Source organism: Cyprinus carpio, chromosome A9 (assembly GCF_018340385.1).
Source record: "Cyprinus carpio isolate SPL01 chromosome A9, ASM1834038v1, whole genome shotgun sequence".
Taxonomy (NCBI): domain Eukaryota; kingdom Metazoa; phylum Chordata; class Actinopteri; order Cypriniformes; family Cyprinidae; genus Cyprinus; species Cyprinus carpio.
In genome coordinates this window covers 12,186,108-12,210,367 of record NC_056580.1, presented here as the reverse complement: position 1 = coordinate 12,210,367, position 24,260 = coordinate 12,186,108, and the positions used below count along the sequence as shown (strand labels likewise).

Here is a 24,260-nt window from a genome sequence, read left to right as displayed (position 1 = left end):
CTGAGGTATAAAGCAGAAATATATTCTCTGATTTGAAACATTAGTTCACTTTGAAATAAATGAATAAAAAATGTATTTACCAGCCACTCTAAGGTTAACACTGGTAGTCCCTGAGACTTTTGGTGCATTGACAGAGCAGCGATACACACCCTCATCCTCCAGCTTCACATTTCTCAGCAGTAGGGAAGCGTTGCCCATTGATATAGCATCTGAGAACAGTTGAGCCCTGTTTTGGAACTGTGTGTTCTGCCCCTGAAGCTGGGCTGCTTTGTTCTTGTATTCATAGACCACCCCACTGAGAGCATCTTTCAGCCAAGTAATTCAAGTAATTGACACATCACTGTGCTGCTGTTTGTAAGTGACCTGCAATCCAGGACCACATCCTCCGCAAGGTTCCCCACAGTAGAGGGACTTCTGCTCTCAACTATACCTTGGGAAACTAGGAAACAAACATGCACACAGGTGTTTAGTTAATACATCAAAAGTCCAAATGCACTTTTAGAACAGAATCCTTTACTAACCTGAAAATGCAATAGCCAATATGAAAATGATGAGTCCAGAAATTACTACTATAAGAAAAATCATACTGCAAAAGACAATTTATGAACAATATTCAATATTGACTCCTTATACATACTGTAATTTTCAGCCTGAAGATGAAATTGTTTGAAAAAGTTTTTTTTTTACCCTTCCCAAGATTATTTTGTCCAATAGAAGCCATTCTGGTGACCTTGTCCCTACTTTTAAGCAAGTATCTTTGATGAATCATCGAATGGGGGGCGTTTTGTATCACTCTGATCAGTAAACCGAGCATCTCTCTGTAGATGTCATAATAAATCCAACAGACTAAGATGGATGAGTGCTTTCTAATCCTCAGACTAGTTTCAAACTTTACTTCCAGGGAAAGAGATCAGCACCTCCTCCCTGTGTCAATATTACCTCTGAGAGGTGTGTTCTGGCACTCTTGATAACACACAGCTTGACAGAATTTACCTTTTCACCTAAATAATAAATAGGGAACACTAAACACAAACAAGTTTCTTTCTTCTGCTGAACACAAAGGAAGATATTTTGAAGAATGTTGGTAACCAAACAGTTGATGGCCATTAACTTCCATAGTAGGAAAAAAAATGGAAGTCAATCATCAACTGTTTGGATACCAATGTTTCTTCAAAATATCTTATTTTGTGTTCAACAGAAGAAACAAATTCATACAGGTTTTACAACTTGAGGGTGAGTAAAATATGGCAAAATTTTCATTTTTGGGTGAAATATCTGTTTATGGGAAAAAGATTTACAGAAGCCTAGAGGGTCTTGATATGTGATTTTAAAACTTTTTTAATTTCCATCTTAAAAACATGCTGCTAATGCATTAGATGTTGAAAAAACTGCTTTATAAAATTAAACTTCATTTGCCTTGAACCCATGCTCTCCTTATTAAAAGGGAATGTGCCTAACATGCATGTGTATGTATGTGTTAATCAGTGATATGTGAATTATGTCTATAAACCAGTTATGTGTGTGGATCTACCCCTACAGCATTATGGTTTTATTGTTTATTTATTCTGTTTTTGTTGTTGTTTTTAATTTACATATAAAACAATTAAAAAGCAGTGTAGTGGAATGCAAAAATGCATCAGTGTCAACTGAACAAACATCTATTTTTACATTAAAATCTTTGATCTAGTCAGGCCTATGTACTTGATAATGAAATATAATGTTAAAATGTATGCACACATCTGCATATTTTACTTTGGGGGGGCGGGGGGGTAATACAATACACATTTCTTTCTAAATGTTGTCTTATTAGAGCTATGTGTCAAGTTAGTGAATAGTGTGACACTTGTGTGTTTAACCCTTTAAACTAAGCAACCAGTGAATGGAATAACCCAGGTATCATTTTAAAGCTTATAAACTCAGCTTTTTAATGTAATAAAATGTAAATATTTTGATCACCTCTTAATGAGTGCTGTGTAGTCTCACTAAAATGGAGTGTGCCCCCCCCATGAAAAAATTACAAATCATATTTTTTCAAACCACTGCCTTGATCAACAATAAAATAAATATCATTTGAAAGCTTAGAGTCTGAACTGTACAATGAATATACAATGCCACTTTGATTAACTCCTAAGTAATGCTGAGTTATTTACTGATAAATAGAAAAAAATATTTTCAGAATTTATGAAATTTTTTTGTGCCATGTACTCTAATATGTCAAAAACATCATACAGCTCAGATAGTCATGTGTCATATGTCATTTGAAAGGTCTCACTGAGTAGAATAAAACAAGTATAATTGTTTGGGGCTTTGACTAAACTTGAGCGAGGCATTACTTCTATGTCACTCAGAAAACAATAATTTCAAAATGTCAAGGGCTAAGAAATAGGCTACCTTGGTTCTAAATGCTGTAACTTTTGATTACCACCACAAAATTTAATTCAGATACAGCACACATGTTGGTTAACATCACCAAAAAAAGAAACGTTCTTCTGCTTTATTTCTTTCTTGATTTATTTATTTTTTGTTATGTTTAATGTGATTTTTGATTTTATTTTGATTTTTGTTTTTGTTCTTACATTTTGAACCTATTTTTCAGCATAAGAATGGCTAAAAATATACTTTTTGATTCTCCTCGCTATGATTTTGGAGTCATGTGTCATTATTTTTGTGTATGTCTCTCAGAAAACATCCATTTTTAAAATGCCTTCAGGGAGTCAAGGGCTAAACAAAAAGGTATCTTTTGTTCCAAAATGCTGTAACTTTTGGATACTTTATGCTATTACCACAAACAATAAAACAAATACAGCTAACATGTTGGGGAATATCCACAAAAATAATTTTCCTCCTATCTTGTCCTGAGATATTAAAGGGGTCATATGACATTGCTTAAAATAACATTATTTTGTGTATTTGGTGTAATGAAATGTGTTTATGTAGTTTAAGGTTTTAAAAAAAAATTGAAAAATTGTGATTGGCTGAATACCTCAAGCGTGTGACGGAAATGTTACGCCTCTAACCATACTGTGATGACGTCTCCTGGCACAATGAGACAAAAGCAATAAAACCCATTACAACTCTCTTGGGTTTGGGAAACAGTCCTCCGTAAAATGCTGCAAACATCTGAATATTTGGTTTGAACTGTTCTGGAACAATGTTGTAAATACAACTTAACCACTGATTTCTATTGGTGTCCTCTTTTGGAAGGCCAAACAAAGAAGTTTCGCTTTCACAATGAAACACAGCATCTCCACTACATGGCGGCGGCGGCGAGAATTAAAGTTAAGCCATCTTTCTTTGCGTGAACATTTGGGCGGTGTTATGCAAATCTTCACACATAGTGACATTTTAGGGGGCGTGGTCCCTAAAAGTTAGTCTTAACTTTTATAAAAATATCTCTTTGGGTTTAAGACTTCAGTCTTTGCAACTTTACAGATCTTATCTATGCACGCACAGCTTTTAACACTCCAAAGAGAAAGGAAAACTTGAAATTGCATCATTTGACCTCTTTAAATGCAAATAAGACAGATATGTAAAATTTCTCTTGAGCACGCAAATTTTTCTTACCCCTTTTTATCAGCTATTTATCAGCATGAGAATGTCCAAATGAAATTGTTTTTTCCCCCTAAAAATTCAGAAAGTTTTCTTTTTCTATATAACGGTATTTTGATTTTGATTGCTACTTTCTTTTGTCTTTTAGTTGTTTTTTTTGTGTATGTCACTCAGAAAAAAACAACATCTTCAGGGAGGCAAAAATGCCTTATAATTTTGAGAAATTTTTATTTGATAATGGTATTTGTGATAATGGGATTTGTCTTCATTTTTATGAATTTTTTATCAAAAGTTTTTTACAGATGGATTTTTTTTTGCATTTTTTTTACCAGTATGTGCACTCCCTGGGAACTGAACCCACAACCTTTTGCGCTGCTAGCGCAATGCTCTACCACTGAGCCACAGAAACACATTATTAGGTTTCTATTGGGAAATTGATATGATTCTGTGAAATCATATACCAGCTGGAAAACACATGCTGGCACAGTAATGTATGTGGGGGGAAAAAACATATTTTGCAATTGTGGTCTTGAACTTAGACATCAGGTGACTTACTCAGACTGTCTTCACTTTTCACAAAAATATACAGCGGAGCCTGAACATAGTGTATGTAGGTACATGTAACTGGTTTATCAAGAGTTCAGGTTATGATTAAATCAGTCTGATCAAAAGCAGATAGTAATTTTTAGAATGGATGAAGATTGTGTCAGTGAATTTATTTAGCACAGTGATATTCTGTGGGGAAAAAATATCATTGTATACATGGTTTATAATGTAGTATGATTTTTTAAGTGATGATAAAAATGTAGTATGGGGTTTTTTGTTTAATGGAAACAGAGGATGATGTGGTGATTTTTTTAAGAGTAATGGAATGCCAATGACAGTGTTTTGGATTTGGGCAATTAAATGACTAAGGCTTTATAAGATGTACAATGAAAAAGGTAAGATTTTGAGTGTTTAAGAGTGTAAATTTTATGTTTTAAGTTGTTAATATTGTGTTGGTTGTTGTTTTTAAAGCAACGATTAATAGATTTAACAAGAATATACTATTTCATTTTTTCTACTTCATTTGAACCAATATGTAATTTTAATTTCTTTATTATTTTCAAATGTACTAACAATTTCTGAGCTTGAAAATAAGTCTTTATTTAAGTAACCATTTTTTCAGGGTAGTATCAAAATCGTTATTGTACAAGTATCTGTTAATTTACAGCAAATGTATCTGCAAAAGTTAGTTGAAAGAGGAAGTTCAAATAAGGCAATATCCCTTTTGATGCACATAATACATCTAATTGTATATGACTGAATAACTGGACAAATTTATGAAATACTCCAGGACATTTATTTTGTGAAATTGTATAATATTAAGGAAAAGTGGGAGATTGACCTGGATACATAATGGAAATTTTAAATAAGCATATATTTCAAAACAGTCTGGAATTAATATGTATTTATAGTTATTTCATCTCCTTTTTATTTTTGATTCTGTTAATAATTTATTCATTTATTCGTTGTTGTAAAGAAAGAAAGAAAAAGAGAAAGAAAAAAAGGAAAGAATACACTGTTGTTGGAGTTGCATAATCAACATATCATGAGCTGTCCATGAAATCTTTCAAAAGCTCATATTGAAACCATTTTTGGAACAAATTCTCACATCTGTATGTTACTTTCAAACTTCCAAAGAGGAACCTATTGTTGTGGTAAAACTAGACCATTTAAAACCATCCTGAGAAATGACATCTTGACCGGTATACAGTTGCCTCAAGGACTCAGGAGAGAGGAAACAGCCTTTTGTCTTGAACCTCTGCATCTGAGCTTCAGCTGATCAACAATGCCGCATCTTTTTTCTGATATTCCAGACAAAATGCGTGTGATACTGTCACAGGCTGCGAATGTATTTCTAGTTTTTATTATGATTTACATTTTTCAGTACATCTTTAATTCTCAGTTTTCGTGCTCCTGCACACCCGAGTTTCATTATATTGTGGTAATTTACCTTGGGCTCATTCCTCTGATATTGTTCTTTATTTTAAAAATAATGAAACAAACCAAAACAAAAGATTGTGCAGCCTGTTGCCATGGTCTTTGTCCTCAAATCTTCCAGCTTTTTGGAATTGCTCTATTCTGGGGGGGATTTGTTCTTTTAGATGGAGACTTTTTTCTCTGTTTGGTAACTAAACATAATGACACACTGCTTGAAATTCCATGCAAGAAGGACTCAGATCTCACTCTTCAAGAAAAGAGCATGATTACAATCTACAAAAACAAGTCACAGGTAAGTAGCCTACTTTGTTGAAGAGAGCTTAGGCGGTTTTCTATTAGTAGTGGCTGATATAAAAAATTATCATGTTTGGACTTTTGCAGTTTGTTTTAACTGCTGATTGCCATATTTAACTTATTTTTACTCCAGTTGATTTCCTGAGATTGATACTGCAGAGCAAAAGTGGCTGTTTCTAACTTTGTGGGTGTTTTCAAACTGATGGGTGTTTCAAAATGATGCAATGAAACCTACCCGTCACCGATCTGGTAACTTCCATTACTTTCCTGCAGAGTCGAACCCTGCGTTTCAATGTTCATACTATCCATCCTAAATAGAATGTGAGATTAGAATAAGTGTGTCCCAAAGCATATTATGTTGAAATGAGTATGATAAAAAGTCGAAGATGGTCTACTATTTCAGATTGATTTTTGAAGTGTGGATCTGTGCACACTCTAATGCAGGGTTCCTCAAATCTTGCCCTGGAGGTCCATTGCGCTGCAGAGTTTAGCTCCAATCCTGATCAAAGTTACCTGCCTGTGATTTTCTAATGATCCCAAAGACATTGATTGGCATTTATTAGCATATGCTCAGGTGTATTTGATTAGGGTTAGAGCTAAACTCTGCAGGAAAGTGGATCTCGAGGTCCAGATTTGAGAATTCCTGCTCTAATGGCTAAAATTGCCCACAATCCATTGCGCTTTGGCGAAGGATTCGACCCAGAACTACAAACACGAATAAAAAACGCGTTAGAAAAACTACAAACGTGGCGGATGCGCGCAATCGACGGTTAGGTAGAGGTTTGAGTTACTAATAATCAACACTTAACCTGGTAAAAAAAAAAAAAAAAGAATAAAAAAAATAAATAAATAAATAAAATATATATATATATATATATATATATTCTATATATATATATAATATATTATAAATATATTATTATATATATATATATATTAATTGTTATCCGTGTTATATTTCACCTACAACAGCAATGTGAACTTTTATAAACATACCTAGGCGCCACGCTCTGAACTGCATAAGTAGAAAAAAATAAATGAAAATAAATCAATTTTTTTCCATTGTCCAATCGAGTGAATGGAGAGGCGGGGCTTCGTTCCTTAGGTGGTTCAGGTGTGTTTAATTAGGGTTGGAGCGAAACTCTGCAGGACAGTGGCTCTGCAGGACCGAGTTTGGAGACCCAGCACGAATGACAATCAGAAGTTCCCACCACTGCACAGGAAAACCGATTTAATCTCCTTTGTGAGACAAGCGCTCACAGTTGAATCTGCCATTCAGTTCAAGATTTAAGCATAATTATTAAACAACTGATTAAACATCACTCATCTTTTGCAGATTTACGGTTACGTCTGCATAGCTGTTGGTTTCTGTGGATGGTGGCTGACATCAAACACCAAGATTGGGATATGTTGTGACAGTTTTTCTTTTCGGTGTTTAAATGCCAAATGCTGTGGTGAGATCTGTAATCACCCCAGCTATGAATGTCTGAAGAAGTGCTGTTCCAAGATCTGCAAAGGAAAACCATACTTCAAGACGCGCTATGAGGAGCTCCTGTCTGAGGAAACAGATAAACATTTGGATGAAAAATTGCGACAAATAGCCAAACAGAGAGCAGAAAGAATATGCTCAAGTCACATTTGTGATATTGAAACTAGTGAGTTTAGATCTAATATAACCAAACAAATAACTGAAAAGGCTACGGAAGCTTGGTCTAATATATCTCATATCTCATATTTTTATTTTTTATGAGGTTAATATTGATATGGATATTGAGTACATGTCCAATGATTTGTTGTATTTCATTTGAATGCCAGTCTGAATTCAGTTCTCATAAAGAGCATCCTCTAAATCAAGAATAAATTAATATTCTGAGTTTTGTGCTATAATAAATACAAATTACAGTTTTCTACATACACTAGGACCAGTTTTTCAAGACGAAGCCTACGTGCTTTGGCACTAAATGCTTTCAATGACTACACATTTCAAATTACATAAATTCTAATGGAAATTTACATATAATGGAAATAGCACATACATCTGCAAGATGTCTGTCAAAGATCGCTTCATCTGGAAGGAATCTGATGTGTACAAACATCTGATGAACGTCTCAAAGATGTCAGTTTTACACGCATTCTAAATCAAAAACATCTTATAAAGACATTTTATAAACGTCTATTTGACACCTGACCGGAAAAGTCCTATACGTATTGCAGATGAGCAAACTCTCCAAGATGTAGGTGTGCTATCAGGCACTTTATTTAACACATGTAATTTTTTTTAAGGGCATTTTGAATCTGAATTTAAGTGCTGTGCCAGCTAAAATTTGGTAAGGAGAACTGTGTAGAGTTTTAATTAAGTGACCCAAGCAATGAGAAATGGGTCCTGTCTGACCATATAATGATATTTTCTGTTTCCAAAGTGGTGAATAAGATGCTGAATAAGTGCTAATAATTACAAGTGGCTTCCCACTGTATAATTGTAAAGATATACTGTAGGATTCTTAATGATAATATATTATATGATTAATAACTGTCTGTGTATGTCCTTAAGTCACTGTATATTTACTGTAAAAATCTACAGTACTTGTGTATGTCATTTTTTGTACTTTCTGTTCAATAAAAAGAAAGTTCATAAAATCAATATCATATACCACAATCCAAATCCAAATGCATGTTCATTTATTACAATCAGGGTTATTATATAGATAACTAAAACCAAAACTGAAACTAAAATTAAAATCATAAAAAATTACTTCAAATAAACTGAAATGAAGTAAAACATAAAAGAATTTGTATTCCAGCTATTTTCCAAAGCAACATTTCTCCTTTTCATTTAGTTTAACTTTGTATACTGAAATAACTAAAACACTGAAATAAAGCGATTACATGGTTTGTGGTTATACAATTATACTGTTACATAACAATTATGTAAACTTCAGAAAAATTGCTTTATTAAACTCTACAAAGACCGCTAAAATACAGTTAACCAAGCATAATTCAGATCATATAGACATAAATGCATTTCAAGCAGTTAACCAGCTGGTCTGAAAGTGATTTTTACTGGATGTATTTAGTAACTTCTCCTCAAGTTCACACAGAAGAATACAGTACTACAAAAAGTATTTGGACTGAGAATACTGAAGCCAAACTTAATGACTGAATGTCTATACATACACTTAAAAAAAACATATAAAAGAATTTATCTTTCAACTAAACATATTGCATTATATTCATAGTGTGTAATAATGTGATGAACTGCAGCTGTTAATTGCTCTGCTAGAATATCTGTGTGAACCTTCCAGAAAAGTTAAGTTAGTTTTGCATTATTTATTTGTAAATGACACTTGGATTGACATTTTGCAATGAAATTCAGACATTTTAAGTGTGACTGAAATGTCCAAATATATCTTTGAGACAATTTAAGGCTATAAAGATTTTTGCAATATTAAGCAAATAGCAAAAGCAGCAACTGTCAATGAAGAGGGAAGTGTCTGTCCAGTTTCTACATGACTGATACACCCGTACGTCTCTCCAGAACAGGTTTGAGTGGGGAATATGGGTGTGGAGAATCACAGCCCAGTAGTTGACGTGTAGATGATTCCCAATCCCAGCCGATCTCCAGCCTGCTGCACACACACGGATACTGTCTGTCTGTCCGGCAGGCCCAGTCCACGGCCCTCTTCACTGCTTCCCAGTACATCGGTCTGAATGGAGAAGAGTAGAAAGCCATGGATCCAAAAATACAAGAGTAAATCACGGCGCTGCATGAGGACGTGTGCTGGTACCTGGGCTCCTGGGACTCTTTCAGCCGGAGGAGAGACTCGAGCAGCTGTCCCACTGCCAGCTTCTTCACCCGGATCAACTGCAGCACCAGCAGAGTCGCCACCAGCCTCAGAATGTCAGCATGAGCCTTCACACCTGACAGACAAAACATGTGACTGATTAACTGATTCTCACTGACAAACTGTGCCTGAAAAAACAGATTAGATAATTTTAAACTATATTCAGATTCAGCCTGATGCATATTGCACTTTAAACTGGAAAGCACTTTCTCAGTCTAGTAAGCTCTACTATGATTGGATGGTGTTACACAATAAAGGCACAGATGTTTTTCTCAGGCTGTCTGGAAACAGTTGTGTTCACAAGGTACATATGGCACATATGAAAAAACTGTGATTGGTTGCTTTACTTGTCAATCAGATGTCTCTTGCTGTCTAAGTGGGTGGTTTTTGTCGAAATTAAGCTGCAAAATGGACCAGACCAGCAACAGGCATGAAGAAAATCTTACCAAAAGAACGGATGCCTTTCTCTTTTAGGAAGACATTGGCAAAAAAGTCTACGTCCAGGTTGAGGAAGCTGCTCAGCCTGTCAGTGCACTCCCAGTATCCATCCTGTATCCAAACACAACGCATATGTTCATATTCCCTCACACATTTACATACTGTAAATAATCTAGTGTTTTAAATCATACGTAAAAACCTCATGTTGAAGTTCAAACAGCTCATTCCAGGCCACTGTGTCAGATTTTCTTCTCAGTTTTGGCAAGGTGTCATGAGGTGGTGTGAAATATCGTGCCAAGCGTGGTTTTCTTCTTTTCGATTTTCTTCTATATTGAGAAGCATCAGACTCAAAAGTGAAACTGTCTTCAGCTTCATGAGAAATGACACAAAGGATAGAAGAGATGTTTTAATCCATCTGAACAATGATCACAGAGGGAACCTCATCAATATGAGTCAACTTACCAGGTGCAGAACTAATAGACCTCAGACATTGTTGTTGTAGTTGTATTTGCAAACCTCGCAGCACTTCTTGTTGCTGTTGTGCTTGTTGTTGAGGAGATGCTTCAAAGAAATCTCCAGATGATGAGGAACACAAACTCACAGACTCACTCAAAAGTCTAGGGGTACTACTGCAGTAACTAAATGTAGGGGGAAAGAGCGACTGAGAAGAGAATGCAGGGACAGCAGCCATCAGGCTTGGAGGAGGAGGAGGAGGTGGCAGGGGGGTCGTGAACATGGGCTGTGTGAACGCAACATGAGTAGAATCAGGAGAGTCACTCATGGAGGAAGAAATAGACTTGAGGGCTCTAACAGTCAGAGGGGCAGCCCGGCGACGGGGAGCCTTTGGAGCAGATGTACCAGAGAGGTCAATTGCGGTGGCATAACAATGAGGCTTTGGAACGGTAATATCAAACACATCCAAATGTGCAAAATCCCTGTGTGAGCCTATGAAAACGTCATTGCTACTCTTAGAATGAGAAGGACTCTGGATGGTACTGTAGCAAGAAGCATGAGATCTGGATATTAGCTGAGGTTCAGGGGGAGCTGGGGACCTTTCTATAAAATAATTACTAGATCCCTCAGGTTTCTCCATTTCGCAATGATCAATTTCATTAGATATTTCATTCCAAATGCATTCTTCCATGCAATCCATATCCAAATCACGATACGAGGAGCTGCTACTGGACAATTCTTCTGATTCCATCTGAAAAAACTAAATATTAAATGCATTGTTGTGAATACATTACATGGTGCTCCATTTATATGACAACAGTTGTAATAGACCATTTTGTTGTTACCCATACATCCTCTTCAGCACCAATAATATCTGCAGCCATGAGCCTCTCTTCAGTCCAGTCCATATATGGCAAAATATCCACATCCTCCTCTGATATGATTTTAGGAATATCTGTGAATCCACTGTCAAGCTCATTCTGTTCCTGCAAAGAGCAACTGAGGTTACAGAAGTCATTCAGTTTAATTTTTATATATCACACTTTAGTAGAAGTTGAGTGACATCGTCAAAGGCTAATACATCAGACAATATTGCTATTTTTTTAATTATCAGCATTGATAATACATTTTCCCTTTTGACCATTTAGTGTCACAAGTCAGAAAATGCAATTCTCAATGTGCACAGATGTTCACTTTTTATTCTGTTTTAATTTTTTATTAATTATTTATTAATAATATTTTCATTAATATTTTGTTGAAATAATATATTTTTATTATAAATATTTTAATAAACTGAATTTAGGCATAAGGCTTTTTTCTGTGAATTTGTAAATAAATATTATGTAAAAAGAAAAATATTTTTGTCATTAATTTATTTTTAGTAATATATGTTCAAGGAATGATCTGAACACATAATCCTTGAATTAGCAGTAATCATACCCTCTCCTCAATGGCGACAAAACTTGTGAACTGGGACAAGATGGAGAACTCTTTACTGAGCTCAATGATGTAGGACTTCAGCTCTGCTTTCTTCCCCTGATAGAAGAGAGATAAAAGACAGCAAGTCAAGTTCTTCTGACAGCAAATCTGCCAGATATATAAAAATTATCATCATGCAGCCAAATATTGTACCTCGTGTTCTGCCTCACTGTTGCTTAGAATGCCATCTTCATAGTCTCTGATGATCGCTCTTGCTGTTAACTTGTGAAGGAACTACACACACACACACACACACACACACACACACACAACTCTTCAAACTCCTGATGAATAACTGATGAGGTTTCAGATTATATGAAGTATTTAATGCTCACTCACAGTTCCCTTTGTCTTTTGTAGTTCTGTGGTGGAAACCATTGTTTTGATCTCTTGTCCACTCAAATCACCAAACAGTGTGGCCTAACGAGTAAATATTACACAATTCAAAACAAATACACAAATAGCTGTTTAATTCAGTGTACACATCTTTATGGTCTTTATAGTCTTCTGATTAATATTACATACAGTTTATTGATAAATGACAACTGAGATTTAGAATCATGTCATTTTCCATACTGCTTGTCAATAAATTAACACAAGGAAGAATATTTATCATCATTTATAAATCATCTTTACTTATATGCACCAATATAAGGATAACAATATGACAACATTAAAGTCTGTCTACCTGAGTGCAGTGTGGCACAAAGCCGTACACCAGAGAGTGACAGTCACTGAAGAGAGCGTGAAGCTGTGAAGGGGCTTGAACAGGAGGGGGCGCTGTGGGACTAAACTGCTGCCACTTCACTGCCACTGATCTGCAGCCTGGAGACTCCATACGCTGAACCTGAGCGCGCACCTGAAATTACCCATAAATCTATTCAACTCAAGCATCAGACTGGCCCATATTGCAAAGATTATGTTTCCTTTTAAGTTATTAAAAAAAACATATAATAAAGAGTGTTATTTACCTTCTCTGTCCAAGTGTGTTTCATCTTTGTGTCAAAAAATTCATATGTTCCTCCACCTGCCTGAGCCAAAGCTCTGAGCATATGACGATTAGCTGTCAAGCTAGACAAACACAATCAAACTGTAGGTTCAGAAATTCATTGTAAGTGCAGGAGAAAAATAAAGAGATTTGTTTAAAGGCAGACCTGAGTCCGCAGGTGAAGAGGCGCGTGTGGCAGGAGTTTTCTCGGACCAGCTGTAGGGTCAGAGGCTGGTTCTGAACATGTCCATCAGAGAGCAGCAGGATGTTCCTCACGCCCCGGCAGGGAGGCAGCAGACTCAGGATCCGGAGAGGCCGCCACAGATCAGTGCTGCCACCAGAGCCGCTACACGACTGAAGAGAGAGAAAATGCAATGAGACGTAAAGGAACTGAAATTAAGAACCATCTTTAAACATTCCTCACCATAATAAATTTTCTGGCTGCTTCAGATGCCTCATCTAAAGGCACTGGTGCAGGAAAAGCTTCCTTGTAATCTGTAAAAACACACAATTACCCACAATGCTTCACTCTGAATCACAAGAATAATAGTGAAATGAAAATGTCCACGTGATGTTCGATAAAACAATATCAGATAGTTTCAGTGAGAACTAACCAGTGCTGAAAGAGATGATGTTGATCTTCAGTGAGCGGTCCAGAGATTTGAGGACTTGAAGGGCAATCCTGCGGGCGTTTAGCATGGAGTCTCCCCGCATGGACTTGGAGGAGTCCAGTAGAATGACCACATCGCTCACACTGGACGGACCTCCAGAGCTGGACACCCCGCTTGACTTAAAGTCTGGATAAAACACCAGCATGCAGGCCTGCAGGGATCAGATCCGAATCAGTGTTCATTATTGTCAGGGTGCGTAAGATGGAGAGTGACAATTTTTGTGTGCAATATGCTGATAAATATCCATGACACAGAAAAACAGATTAAAGTGATAATTTCTTTACCTGACTATCTTTATCCGGATGGTTCTCGACCCACATCCTGGGCATGTGGATATTAGAGAGACTGAAGGACACCTGTAACCCTTCAGATCCCAGAGTCTGTCCCGGTAACGTGCTGATCACTGCCTTACAGTCTGTCCTCTGAATGGAGAAAACACTAGAGCTGTTAATATGGTTCATAACTGAATATGTTTCTTTTTCTTCAGAAAATACAGTATTTAGTAAGATAATGCACAAAAGTGAATTAATAACCTTGGTTTTGATGCGGTGTGAAGAGCTCAAGTCGATGATCTCATAAGGCATTTCAATGGACATAGATAGAGAGAACTCTCTGAAGAAAGAGAGAGGGAACAAATCAAAGAGAGTTACAACAACCCTGTGCCTTATTTAGTAACCATCCACAGTTCAACCAGACCAGGTGCTACTGTATATAAAGCATGATGTTATAAAGGTGAAATGTTAAATGATGTTAAAACATGGATTGCTACATTAAATAATTGGCTTTTATATTGTTACTCATCAGCAGGTGCATATTTAGTGAATCTTTAGTGAATTTCTCTGTGAATTCTCCAGCGTTTGAGATTCTCACCCCTCTGACTGAAGCTCCGTCACACCAATCTTTTCAACAGTTGCCTGAAATGCAACACAACTGTCAGTCAAAACACTGCAACAATCAGCAGGCCAAACAGGATTTTAAATAGAATGACAAAAGCCCATCGTACCTGAGTTGTCTGATTAAGGGCGGCGCTCTGTTGCCATGGTGCCACGCTGCCAGACAGTGAGAAGATTATAGAGCCTGATCTGACCAGCAGCTCAGTGATGAACGTCACTTTGATCAAAACTGTGGCTCCAGGAGGAAGATTCCCCACACTGATAGTAAATACATCCTGCCTCACATAAACACATGACCTTAAAGAAACCTTCTAATACATTATCACACAAACGTCAGCTCCAGATCAGTTACAGTAACTCACAGGTGCATCCTGGTCCATCAGGTAGGCTCCATGGCCTTTCTCTATGGCTTGCTTGTACTCCTTACGAGCCTGCTCTTTTTCCTTTACCTACAGGACAAAAAGAGACACTGAAAATTGATGAGAAAGAGGTGGAAAAAGCAGAGACTTTATTTGATAAATTCTGAATGATTTGCACCTTTCCAATGACATGTTTTCCATTGATAAAGGCTTCAAATCCACACACTGCTGCCGTCTCCTCCAGTGGAAAGACATACTTTGCTTCAATGGGAACAGCACTCTGGTTTGTGTAGGTCTGAAAAATGATGACCTGGTAAAAGTGGAGGGGAGACAAAGTTATGGATGGGGTTAGAGTTTGGAATTGTACTGCAATGCTCTGGCTCTATGGCTGTGGCATTACAGGGTCTTTTGCTTTGATTTTTGTCTTTTAATTTGTTAATTCTTTTGGCTTTAATTTTGAAGTTCTTGTCATGTATGTACTCCTGTGGTCCACTGGTCGTGTACATCACTGTTTTGTTCTCATTCTAATTCATTCGCTGTTTTGTTTATCATTTTGTTCTTTTAGATTGAATGCATATCTTTAAATTGTACTTCATTATATGAAAGGAATCCTTCATCATGCTTTTCTCAATCTCCCTTTAAGAATATAATTTTGGGTCAGATATAAGAGAAAAAGTGATGCTCTGAAAACTCAACTTCTCTCTTTTACTAGCAGTCCACCGCTGCAGCATCATACCTGACACAGCAGGTCCATCAGCTTGCACTTCACATTGACAGCCTGTAGAGGAAGTTTCTGACCACTGCTGTCCAGCAAACCTGCGTTCATCTCCTCTAGAGGATTCTTAGTGGACTCCAAACCCTCACTGTCATCACTGGACACTAAAAAAAACACACAATCACACAAAAACTACTGACGAACATAACAACAAAAATCAAAGTATTACAGAACATTCTCCTCAATTTACATCAGATGTCTAGCATTTTGTCTTCTCCACATGTCCAGGTACACCGTGATCATGAGTTGCTCATTACACAAAACAGCATTTACATTTTTTTTTTTAAATATTGTATTACACCATGAGTAAATAATATAATAATATTAATAAGAAATTTGAGCCAGAAATTGGTTGCTTTGGAGCATGGCTCACAATGTTATGAGCTCCGACATCATGTATTGTGATTAATTAATTTGACTGAAAAAATGTAATCAATTTGACAGTCCTAGTTCCTCCACGTGTTAAAACTGGGAATGCTCTCTCTCAGCATGTCCTGTTCACTAAACTTTACTCACAGACATCAGTCGTTGTGTCCGTGAGATGTGAGAGCTCCACAAAGGTTTTGATTTGAGGCTGGAACTCTTTTAACTCGTCCCCCTCCAGACTGTACTGAACCACATACTTCATTCTGATCTGCTCTGTGTTATAGACGACAAACTCATCATCCTGTCAAATATAAACACACACACCAACGCAAGGATCACATCAGATCCCAAAAAACACAAGCATAATATTTAATTACACAGAAAATGAGTAAGAAAAGCACCTCAAATTCAGAGAGTCTGTTGGGAGAGCGGCGGACTCCATGTACACTGTGGTAGCCGTCAGGAGCGCAAGTCAAAGTGGTGTCTTTCTTCAGCAGGTCCTTACACCGACCCAACGCCACTTCACACACCAACAGCAGCCGAGAGCCGTCAGTTACACTGGGCTTGGAGTATTTCACACTAGTCCTTTAACACAGAGCACAAACATACTGACTGGCTAAAATCTCCAGCTGTCATGAAAGTGGATTCATATTAATTATAAATCTGTTTTATTAAGAGATGACTGAGTAATGCTCAAGATAACTGACTTCAGAGAGTCACTGAAGTAGATTCCTCCTCCAAGATTCCCGATATCTGTTCTCTCAATCCCATGCTGTTCAACTCCAACCCTGGGCAGCAGCAGACCTCTATAACGAATGTTTGAAAATTTATATTCAATTAATTACATGATAAGCTTACAAATAACAGTTAATCATACAGGTGCTGGTCACATAATTAGAATATCATCAAAAAGTTGATTTTTAATTCCATTCAAAAAGTGCAACTTGTATATTATATTCATTCATTACACACGGACTGATATATTTCAAATGTTTATTTCTTTTAATTTTGATGATTATAACTGACATCTAAGGAAAATCCCAAATTCAGTATCTCAGAAAATTAGAATATTGTGAAAAGGTTCAATATTGAAGACACCTGGTGCCACACTCTAATCAGCTAATGAACTCAAAACACCTGCAAAGCCTTTAAATGGTCTCTCATTCTAGTTCTGTAGGCTACACAATCATGGGGAAGACTGCTGACTTGACAGTTGTCCAAAAGACGACAATTGGCACCTTGCACAAGGAGGGCAAGACACAAAAGGTCATTGCAAAAGAGGCTGGCTGTTCACAGAGCTCTGTGTCCAAGCACATTAATAGAGAGGCGAAGGGAAGGAAAAGATGTGATAGAAAAAAGTGTACAAGCAATAGGGATAACAGTACCCTGGAGAGGATTGTGAAACAAAACCCATTAAAAAATGTGGGGGAGATTCACAAAGAGTGGACTGCAGCTGGAGTCAGTGCATCAAGAACCACTACGCTTAGACGTATGCAAGACATGGGTTTCAGCTGTTGCATTCCTTGTGTCAAGCCACTCTTGAACAACAGACAGCGTCAGAAGCGTCTCGCCTGGGCTAAAGACAAAAAAGACTGGACTGCTGCTGAGTGGTCCAAAGTTATGTTCTCTGATGAAAGTAAATTTTGCATTTCCTTTGGATATCAGGGTCCCAGAGTCTGGATGAAGAGAGATGAGGCACACAATCCACATTGCTTGAGGTCCAGTGTAAAGTTTCCACAGTCAGTGATGTGGTTTGGGGTACCATGTCATCTGCTGGTGTTGGTCCACTGTGTTTTCTGAGGTCCAAGGTCAACGCAGCCGTATACCAGGAAGTTTTAGAGCACTTCATGCTTCCTGCTGCTGACCAACTTTATGGAGATGCAGATTTCATTTTCCAACAGGACTTGGCACCTGCACACAGTGTCAAAGCTTCCAGTAGCTGGTTTAAGGACCATGGTATCCCCGTTCTTAATTGGCCAGCAAACTCGCCTGACCTTAACCCCATAGAAAATCTATGGGGTATTGTGAAGAGGAAGATGCGATATGCCAGACACAAGAATGCAGAAGAGCTGAAGGCCACTATCAGAGCAACCTGGGCTCTCATAACACCTGAGCAGTGCCACAGACTGATCAACTCCACGGCACGCCGCATTGCTGCAGTAATTCAGGCAAAAGGAGCCCCAACTAAGTATTGAGTGTGGTACATGCTCATACTTCTCATGTTCATACTTTTCAGTTGGCCAAGATTTCTAAAAATCCTTTCTTTGTATTGGTCTTAAGTAATATTCTAATTTTCTGAGATACTGAATTTGGGATTTTCCTTAGTTGTCAGTTATAATCATCAAAATTAAAAGAAATAAACATTTGAAATATTTCAGTCTGTGTGTAATGAATGAATATAATATACAAGTTTCACTTTTTGAATGGAATTAGTGAAATAAATCAACTTTTTGATGATATTCTAATTATATGACCAGCACCTGTATATATCAACATTTTTCTGAGAAAAGCTCAAAAATGAACAAAAGACATGATTATTGTAGAAGAGAAAAAATTAAATAGACATTACAAAAACTAACTTTGTTCAATGTATAGTCAGGTATTAGATATACTTTTGATTTTTTCAGGATTGTTTTTTTTTTTTATTCCTCACTCGATTGTTACATTGAGATTACCTTTGTCATAATTCAGTGCTCACTTGAAGTTAATATTAAAAAAAAAAGATTAACGATTTAATAACACTGTTTAACGTCATCTTTAGCAAATCTCAAAATGTATGACCAGTTCATTTGTAGATTACGTTCAATTGTACATTATTATGTGGGATACTTAAAATTATTTTGAGCATTAATTATAATTTATTTATATTTTAATATTAGCCAGAAGAAGCATGGTTCAACCACAAGCACTGTTTCTGTCTTCACTTACCCCAGCACGGTATATATGGTATGTCACAGACATAGTGTAGATGTGTGAGTTTTTTTGTCACTGCATGTGAATACAGTTTTTTTTTAAGAATGTGCTCTTACCGTGACAGTATTCCAACAAAACTGCTGGAACTAGTGGAGTGGAGGAGGGGTTTAATGTTGCCTAAATCCTCTCTAAACAACTGAAGCTCCACCCCTCTGCTGACACGCAGTATCTGCTGAATCTGAACAGGCCTGTAGTGGATACAAGATTAACACCATCATTTAAAGATGTTCTGAAATATATTCACGTTTGAACTTCAGACCACAATCATCAGAATCAAGCTGACCTGTCCTGAAGCAGTTGAGAGACAACATGAAACTCAGGGTTTTGTGGTGGAACAACCTCAATGCTGCACCTCAGAGCTCGATACTTTCCCAGAGATGAGGGCGACGGGCTTCCCAGAGTGGCCTCACTGACATTTACAATATCTCTGATCAGCTGGAGACGACAGAAGAGTTAAAAGAGTAAAAAGGTAAGATCTGCACTGTTCAATTAAAAATCCAAATTCATCTACCAAAATCTTCAAATATATAGGAATTTCATTCAGTATTTGACTATTATTAAATCTAGATAATCATTGTATTTGTAAGGAGTGAAATTATTTCCTTATAAAATGAATTATTTGTGAAGCCAGACTTTCAGGAACTCTCGCAATGCAAATGCAGATGCACCAAAACAATGGGCTTTGATCTCCTCGTGGAGCAAAAACAAACAGATAGGAAGATCTGGAAGAAAGACCATTTGTTCTTTGGTACCTTCACCCCCCCAGGGCACATGGTCCAAGCAACTAAAAGCTGTTACACTCACATAAAACATTTACTATATCTTCAGGATTCATGCTTGTAAACTTTTCATGTTTGGTGTCATTTTAAAGGTCTTTGTGCGATTGGTAAATTGGTCTCAATTTCAAAGTAGTCATTTATATTATGAGAAAGATTGAAAACTTTTGTAGAATTGTGTTCTGCTGTGAAGGGTGTGTGTTCCCCTTTAGGGGTCTGTGAGAATGTTTATCTCCAGCCAGGTGTGACCCTGATGTGACCGCGGGAACCTAAACAACCAAAAGGTCTTTTATGTTTTTACAACTGATTTGAAGATTATTTGTTGTCTGGTCTGAGTATTTAAGGGAAGTGACAAAACACTACTGCGCGATTCTGTTGCCAGAAAGCCCGTAGTGTGGAGTGTATTTCATATGCTCCATACTATGTATCTTCCTGAAGTCAGGTATACTATTATGTAATTGTGTTAAACACATTGTGCCTACAGAGCACACTGTATAGTTGTTTGTGCTACTACATGCACACATTGGCTAGTTAAGTTTATTCTCTAAAACACCTGAGTGCTTTGCTATGGCATTTTAGACCATGTGTCTTAAATTAGGATAACTGTTACATGTGTGACTATGTTAAATTTGTGTGCCTCCTGCGTGGATCACTTGGTCGTTCCCCATATGGCTACAGTGTCTTATTGCAGAAGCAAAGCTGCAACACAACTACGATGTTATTTTACAATTACACTATCCTTTCTAAATTGGCTTCTAATTGTTTTCATTATGTAATTGGCATGATACAATTTTACATGACTGATAATAAATAGTTATATTTGATTTATTCTGCATTATTCTTAATTCATTATTACTATTAGATTAAAGCGAAGGTATTACCTCAAATCTGTGTTCAGGATTGTTCATACGAAAGGTTTAATAGATGGAGCATGGGGCACATCAATTGAGTCCATTTCGATTTCTGACTATCACTGTCTTAAATAAGTTGCAGTTTTCGTAAATGTATAAAAACTATACTTTTTGTACGAGTAAGCAGGGCGCGACCGACTTAAAGGTAGATATTTACCCTGCATCCAATGTTTAAGATCAGACTGACGAGTTTGTGTTCGGGAAGAGCATTCAATCGGCCGAAATGTTACTTCTAAAGCGATACCGGGTCTGCAGTGAACGAGTAATTGAAAGTATGGGATTTTCAGAATACTCAAATATCTCAATTAATAAACAATCGATATCTGTGATCAGCTTTTGATTTTAATGATCACGTAAAATTGGAGTCAGATTAAGCATGGAGCTAGACTAAAATTCAAACTAAATCCTGATAAATTCAGAAGCGTAAATAAAAGACTGAATACGCATTAAACCTTCGACCAGGCCGCTGGATTCCGCTTTTTGGGCTGGCGGGTGGATCCTTACGTATTACAGTTATTTTTTTCTTTAAATCTGTGTATTAATTAGTAATGATTTATCTATTTTTCAACTAAATTGGCGTACATCATTACACCTTGATCCTAAAGTATATATAAAAATTTTTATTTTGATTTGTTTATGTGATGCTTTACAAATGTGCCACAGGAAGTTATGAAGCTTGTGTTTGGAAGGAGGGTCGATCATTCTCAGGGGCAGAAGAGTGTTGACCTCCTCCAGCAGGGCTTTGACTTCATCCTCTTTCTCAGTCTTTTGTGCCTGCAGTAACAATCCCTCCACCCTGCTCACCTGCAACAGCACAGAGACAATAAACACAGCAGGAGCCATTAGACATACACAATTCCTGTCAGCTTCTTTACTGAGCTGGGTGTGAATATCTAAGCTCTTTCTCACATCATTGAGGCTGATTCTGGAGACAGGGACTGTCAGGATGTTATTAAGGGACCCGAGAGCTTCAGTCCAAACCAGCTCCACGAAGACACCGACTTCCTGTGATAATGTGCTGCAGTTCAGCTTCTCCTCCAACAGCAGCTGCCAATCAAAAGAGTGAGCGATTATTTCACATTAGACACGTTATACACATATCAAATGAATAAAATCAGATCTGCGTTGTATTTTATTTAACCTGCTGCAGGCTGTAGGATGCCAAGCGCTCAACCTCAGGGGGAAGTGTGTGTGTCTTTGTGAATCCCTCTGTCTCCATCTCCTTCATCAGCTGCAGATATGCTTCCACAGCATCTTCAGATGTCACGCAGAACACAAGCTTGTCTTGAACCACAGCGGTCTATAGTGAAAGAAAGCCCATCGCCGTCATCACAAGACAAATTCAGCACCTCCATCACCATCTATGATTCCAATGATAACAAGGTGAATTTTAAACAACATTCACGATCACCAAACCTCAGCTTCACGCAAGACTGAACACAACACACGATACTGCTGGCCTGCTCGGCCTTTGGCACTCTGCAGCTCCAAAACAGACAAAGCCTTGGGTTTGACCTGCAACACACAATCAAACACTTGCAGACATGAAAACACTTTCAAACAGTGGTGCAGTGGTGAAGGGTCATCATACCTTTCATTTATTTATTTTATTTTCTCCCCTTATGTCCACTAATAATGTTAATGTGATTGATGCATGAACTCACTCACCCTCTCAAAAACCGAATACTTGGCCACTTGAAAATAAGAAGGAAATTCAGGCAGGCCATGGTCGCCTTCTTTATAAACTCTGCATTGAGTAAATGAAAAGATACGGTCAGGTAAATGAGCACATCTAAACAGCACTAGTGTTGTAGAAACTGAAAAAAAATAAAAGTTGAATAAACTCTGACATTGACAGTGACAAAAAACAAGAGCGCACCTGAACCGGCACCCTTCTCAAGAATCTCAACTTCAGTCTTTGGAAACTCAGGTGTGACCTTTGAACTTCTCTTTTTCTAGTTTGTGTGTCGACACTTTTACCTCTTTATGGTGAAAAACAACATTGTCAACCATGCCATAGAAATAGATTGTTTAATCTCACTTTTATAACACAAATATAACGTCAAATACATTTCTCAACAAAAATGCACTGCAACACAAGCACAAACATACACAAATACAGAAAAATACACCCACTGTTAGCAAATAAAACTAATCTCTCTGTGACACTCCCATCTGTTCTGTCAGTCCACCTCCTTTCACATCTGATGTAAGTAAACCTTCCAGTATCACTCGAGACAAACATCTGTTCTGACAAACAAAGAAGAAAATTCTGTAAATGAGGTACAAGAAAGTCCTACCTGAACGGGGAAGGAATTCAGAGCCGGGATACAGCAGCTGTGGGGCCAAATTATGCTCAGTCAAAGGCACGAGATGCCCTTGGTCCAGACAGCTCCACACATACTGCGTCCCGACCACTGGGACCTGGAGCTTCTGGATGCTGCGCTGCCGGTTACTGCTCAGGTCATTCACACTGCTAGTGACTACAAAAGAGCACTGGAGAAGATAAACGGAGGTCAGAAGATACACTGCAACTCTTTAGTGACTCAATAGGACCACTGCATAAAATCGAGCATTAGAGTAGTTAATTTTAACCTTCTGGTCAAACATTTTAGTTCTGGCTCAATCTTTTTAGATTGAAAAATTTTGTGTTTGTATTTGCTTTTTTTTTTTTTTAATTTAATACTTCAGAAGAAAACAAAAGCAACAGTTCTCAGCGGCTGGCACTAATCTGCATCTAGTCATTGGATTATAAATGTCGCTGTGTTATTTGTAACTACTTTAATCTAATAGTATCAGAGAGTTCAACAAACCAAATGTTTGTAAATTGTGTAATTGTCACTTGAAACCCAACTCTTTATCTACGTGTAAACAAACTCTCAGAGAAGCTGCTCTTTTAGTATTGATAAGACAAAAAAGAAAGATGGTGGGTAAGAGTAAAAAATGAACAGAAACCTCTTTGTTGATGACATATGAGATGTTTGCTCCATTCTCCAGAAGAGCTAGTCTCAGTTTATTCTTCTCTTTAAAAGGCAGGTTTTTGACATCTAACACCACAGTACAGTTTTCAAACACTGTCATGGTGTCAGCAGTGTCTGGAGATGTAGAGAAAAGTGACAGAAAGACAAAGAAAAACTGCAATGAATCCTACAGTAAACAATAATTACGTGAACACTACAAAAATAATAACATCTGTTTTTCTGTTTGTAAGTATCAACAGAAACCTGTTCGAGTAAACACATCGACTATTCATTAAACAAATCAGATTCATGCACAACATTTATAATGACACATGCATAAAACATGTTACATTTCTCAAGTTACAATCTTTCTGCTGATAGAAGGTAGTTAAAATAATAATCCAGCCGCAGTATTTCTCTCGCTAGTGTTCTCATGTCATTATCAGACAGAAGAGCATCTTACCGAGGACAAAGTCAGAGTCAGGTGACAAGAAAATACTGTTAAAGAAGGCGTAAATAATCTTCAGTGTAAAGTTCAGTAAGTGCTTCC

At 37.2% G+C, this 24,260-nt stretch overlaps 1 protein-coding gene, 1 long non-coding RNA gene and 1 pseudogene across 2 annotated transcripts in view; 1 reads left to right on the top strand and 2 right to left on the bottom strand.

Annotated features, from left to right (window-relative positions):
* The window catches only part of LOC109096306, a 2,914-nt pseudogene extending 2,193 nt beyond the window's left edge, over window positions 1–721 (bottom strand).
* LOC122146101 overlaps window positions 1–9,745 on the top strand; it is a 21,374-nt gene extending 11,629 nt beyond the window's left edge. The window contains exon 2 of the long non-coding RNA XR_006160787.1: window positions 9,362–9,745. This is a non-coding gene — a long non-coding RNA (uncharacterized LOC122146101). The remainder of the gene's footprint in view (window positions 1–9,361) is intronic.
* LOC109096305 (protein mono-ADP-ribosyltransferase PARP4-like) lies at window positions 8,489–24,260 on the bottom strand. Its single transcript, XM_042763492.1, has 34 exons — window positions 24,174–24,260; window positions 23,706–23,845; window positions 23,038–23,246; window positions 22,419–22,542; window positions 22,167–22,265; window positions 21,892–22,050; window positions 21,660–21,797; window positions 21,396–21,554; window positions 19,347–19,498; window positions 19,120–19,251; window positions 16,798–16,896; window positions 16,492–16,675; window positions 16,241–16,391; window positions 15,686–15,828; window positions 15,128–15,259; window positions 14,953–15,039; window positions 14,701–14,865; window positions 14,568–14,611; window positions 14,231–14,309; window positions 13,982–14,119; window positions 13,641–13,848; window positions 13,451–13,521; window positions 13,193–13,380; window positions 13,010–13,109; window positions 12,727–12,897; window positions 12,378–12,458; window positions 12,192–12,272; window positions 12,000–12,095; window positions 11,405–11,545; window positions 10,569–11,319; window positions 10,306–10,475; window positions 10,115–10,217; window positions 9,612–9,744; window positions 8,489–9,530 (listed from the first exon to the last, which is right to left on the bottom strand). Exons 2-34 carry the CDS (start codon window positions 23,829–23,831, stop codon window positions 9,329–9,331), a joined length of 5,016 nt encoding a protein of 1,671 aa, XP_042619426.1. The 5' UTR covers window positions 23,832–23,845; window positions 24,174–24,260; the 3' UTR covers window positions 8,489–9,328.

Bases quoted from the DNA above. Each gene is read 5' to 3' on its own strand.
- LOC109096305 (XM_042763492.1), bottom strand. From the start codon at position 23,831: ATGACAGTGTTTGAAAACTGTACTGTGGTGTTAGATGTCAAAAACCTG. The intron at 14,866-14,952 runs GTGAGTTACTGT...TATGTGAGGCAG, and splicing joins TGATGGACCAGGATGCACCT to GATGTATTTACTATCAGTGT. The intron at 13,849-13,981 runs GTAAAGAAATTA...TGATCCCTGCAG, and splicing joins ATCCGGATAAAGATAGTCAG to GCCTGCATGCTGGTGTTTTA.